The 3,091-nt window shown below is 46.6% G+C and overlaps 1 protein-coding gene across 1 annotated transcript in view; it reads left to right on the top strand.

Annotated features, from left to right (window-relative positions):
* Positions 1-2,914: 2,914 nt before the first annotated feature.
* The window catches only part of CSMD2 (CUB and Sushi multiple domains 2), a 258,061-nt gene continuing 257,884 nt past the window's right edge, over positions 2,915-3,091 (top strand). Inside the window, exon 1 of the mRNA XM_033519645.1 lies at positions 2,915-3,005. Coding sequence (XP_033375536.1) covers positions 2,915-3,005 — 91 coding nt within the window. The remainder of the gene's footprint in view (positions 3,006-3,091) is intronic.

The raw sequence follows: 3,091 nt of genomic DNA, 5'->3' as shown, positions 1-3,091 counted from the left end.
AAATATTCCATTATTTCCCTTGTGAGGAGCCCAGGGTGAAGCCAATTAGCCTGGGGATTGTTCAAAGAGTGCCTGTTGCACAAAAGGACTGTTGGAAGTGGAGACTTGGTTCAGTTGGATGAACCAACACGTGAATGAATTGAAAAATTGAGTCACCATCAGTGAATTACCATTGGTGATAATTTACCAGATAAAGATGTTTTCTCAAAGTGCCCTGGGTTTCCTTAAAGGATTTAATGATTTTGGAGGTCTTTTCCAGCCTAATTGATCCTATGATTCGTTGGGTTGTGGTTTTTCTTTGCCCTTGGGCTGGGGGAAGGCTCTGAGCAGTGCCAGGTGTTGGGGATGCCGTTGTCCTTGTCTGGAAGTTCCTGCAGTAAAACAGCACTGACAGATTCATTTCAGGGATCCACTCCCAAGAAACCACTCTCCAGAATTGAGAGGAGCAGGAGGTGCTGGCAGAGCCCAGCCTGGGCTCAGCTGTTTTCCCTCCATCACAAATCGGACAAATGCCCACAAACCCATCCCCATGATGAGCCCAGGGGGTCACACCCTCCAGAGTGAGCCCACGGAGAGGAGCTGAGGAGCTGGAATATCCACAGGAACACACCTGGGCTGGGGTTAAAAGCAGAGCTGGGGGGCATGATGCAGCATTCTCATCTCTGGGTGAGGAGCTGAAGGTGCCTCGTGTCAGACTTTAGGTTGGGGAGAATGTGCCAGAAATTTGGGAGAATTGTCCTCTGTCAACCCCAAATCCACCTGGAACTTGCCAGCACAGGCACCAGCACTGCCCTTTCATATCTTTCTACTTATTTGTGCTTCTGGGCCAAAGGGATAAAGGGAATTGTTTCTGCAATCTTCACAGGAGAAATTTTGAATTTGAGATAAGGTTTTGTCAGTCAAGGATGAGCTGAACTAACTCAGACCTGGAAGCAAATGATAGAACACATAAATTCCCTCAGCTTCCCGGATTTCTTTCTGTGCCTGATGACTTTTTCCAGCAATGTCCAATATAAATGAAGTTCCCTGCTATTACAGCTATTACAGAATATATTACTGCCCAGTTTGGCAGCTTTTGCAAAGCTGTTCTTTGTTTGCAATAAGCAATTTTCTTTTATCTGCGCCCAGAGCACCTCTGGGTCAACATCGTGAACATGCAAATATTTCAGTAGATTGATTGGATACATCATAAAACTCAGTCTTATTTTTCTATTATTTATTTGTTCTTTCAGATAGATTTATGTCCATTTGTGGCACAGGCAGTGGTTGTGGAAGGATGGGCTGAGTTTGTGGATTTTGGAGCTTTTGTGTGACCTTGGAAGTGCTTGGAACATGGTGTCTCTGACCTTGAATTTATTTCCTGAGCCTCGTGCAGCCTCGGTAGCTTTTATACCATCAGGAAATGGAGAGATACAGCCTCTTTAATTTCCCATTTGCCTTAAATTGTTCTGATGAACTTATGATTAAAATAAAAATGAGCAGGAGGGACAGTTCAATATCCCCCCGCTGCCCATTGAGCGTCACTGTGGTTGGAGAAAGGATTCAATTGAGCTCCTGGATCTTTGGTTGTTAAACCAAACTGGGCTTCATTTTGCCCTTCTGTGATCACAGGAATATTCCCAGTCCTGTGCAGCTTTCTGGCACTGAGCAAATGGCTTTTCCAGTGAACTCCCCGAAATAAATGGAGCCCAGGTGGAGGAGTGGATTTCTCTCTTAGGTAGTGACAAAAAGCCCTGAGAGAGGCAGCTGCCAGGTGCTACAGAAATGCAAAATATTCCAGTCAAGGAATCCTGTGCCGCCCTCACTTTAATCCCTGGTGGATTGTGGGGCTGTCCTGCCTCTCATTGATCTAATAAACGTGCTACAAAAAGATTCCCTGGGTAGTAAATAGGATGTACTGTTTTAGATTCATAAAACCACAAACTCTGTCTTGTGGGGAGAAGTTCCACACGGAACATTTTTTGCACCCAAAGTAGGTCAATCTAATTATAATTGGCTTTAATGAGCACCACTCTGCAGTTCTGTACCTGTAGCTGCTTGGCACTCAGAAGTGCAAATGCCTTTGCTGCCTTTGAAAAAACAAACAAAAAAAGAAGGAGAAATCAAAGAAGTAATTTCTACTCTAATGCATTTTGACTTGAAAGCCTCTGTTGTGCCCATCGGCAGGGTAAACAATCCAGCATGGGTGGGAAAAGCTGGAGCAGAGGCAGAGGCCAGCAGCTCAGAGGATAAAGGTGAAACTCAGTGGTTGGGCCACAAGATTGACCCTTCCAGCTGTCTGGAATTTGGTTTTGTGTGGAGGAGTTCTTCCACTAAAGCAGGGAGGGCTGGACCAGTTTGGAGTGAATTCTTTGTGCCTCCAAAGACGTCCAGGTACAGTAGCAGTGAAGGGCGAGGAAAACACTGAAGAGAATTTGTCTTTTAGGCTGTTCCCAAAATACATTCATGTACCTGTGTCCCCAGAGAGAAGAAAATCTCATATATCCTGTTAGTGCACATCGTGGGTCTTTATCTTTGGGATGCAGTGTTCCCAGGTACTGCCTTGGGCAGGGGAAATGGATTTGAGGGAGGTTTTAGGTGTTTCACTGGTGTTACAGGACGGGGTTTTGTTCTCAGAAGATGCAGCTTTGCAGCAGCTCCTCAGAGGTACTGACTGAAGATGCTGTGTGTGTTGAGGCAGAATGAGGAGCACAAACCTTTCAGAACTGTCTGGGAGAACCAGCAGCTCCCCAAGGCAGGGTCTGGCCAGTGATTTCTTCCCTGTGTCCTCCCATCAGGTCTAACAGTGGTGTAAGTGCTCCTGCTGCTGTCTTTTGTTCCAGTGAGCCATTCCCAGAGTCATTCAGTGGTCAGGCTTGGAAGGCACTTTACAGGATGCTTTGTTTCTGCACCGTGTCCTGCTCTTTTTTGAACCATGTCAGGTTTATTCCTGACCTTTGGCCATGCAGGTTTCAGGCAGCCTTGGCCATCCAGGCAGCTCTTGGTGGCTCAGCCCCTCACTCCATGTGAGTCCCTTCTGCTTTCTCAGGATGTGGCACTGCCTGCACACTCAGCCCTTCCTCTGCCTCGTGTCCAGGTGGAACTGGGGGAG

Source organism: Parus major, chromosome 23, assembly GCF_001522545.3.
Source record: "Parus major isolate Abel chromosome 23, Parus_major1.1, whole genome shotgun sequence".
Lineage (NCBI taxonomy): Eukaryota > Metazoa > Chordata > Aves > Passeriformes > Paridae > Parus > Parus major.
The sequence above is the reverse complement of the archived record's forward strand: the minus strand, read 5'-3'. Positions and strand labels throughout refer to the sequence as shown.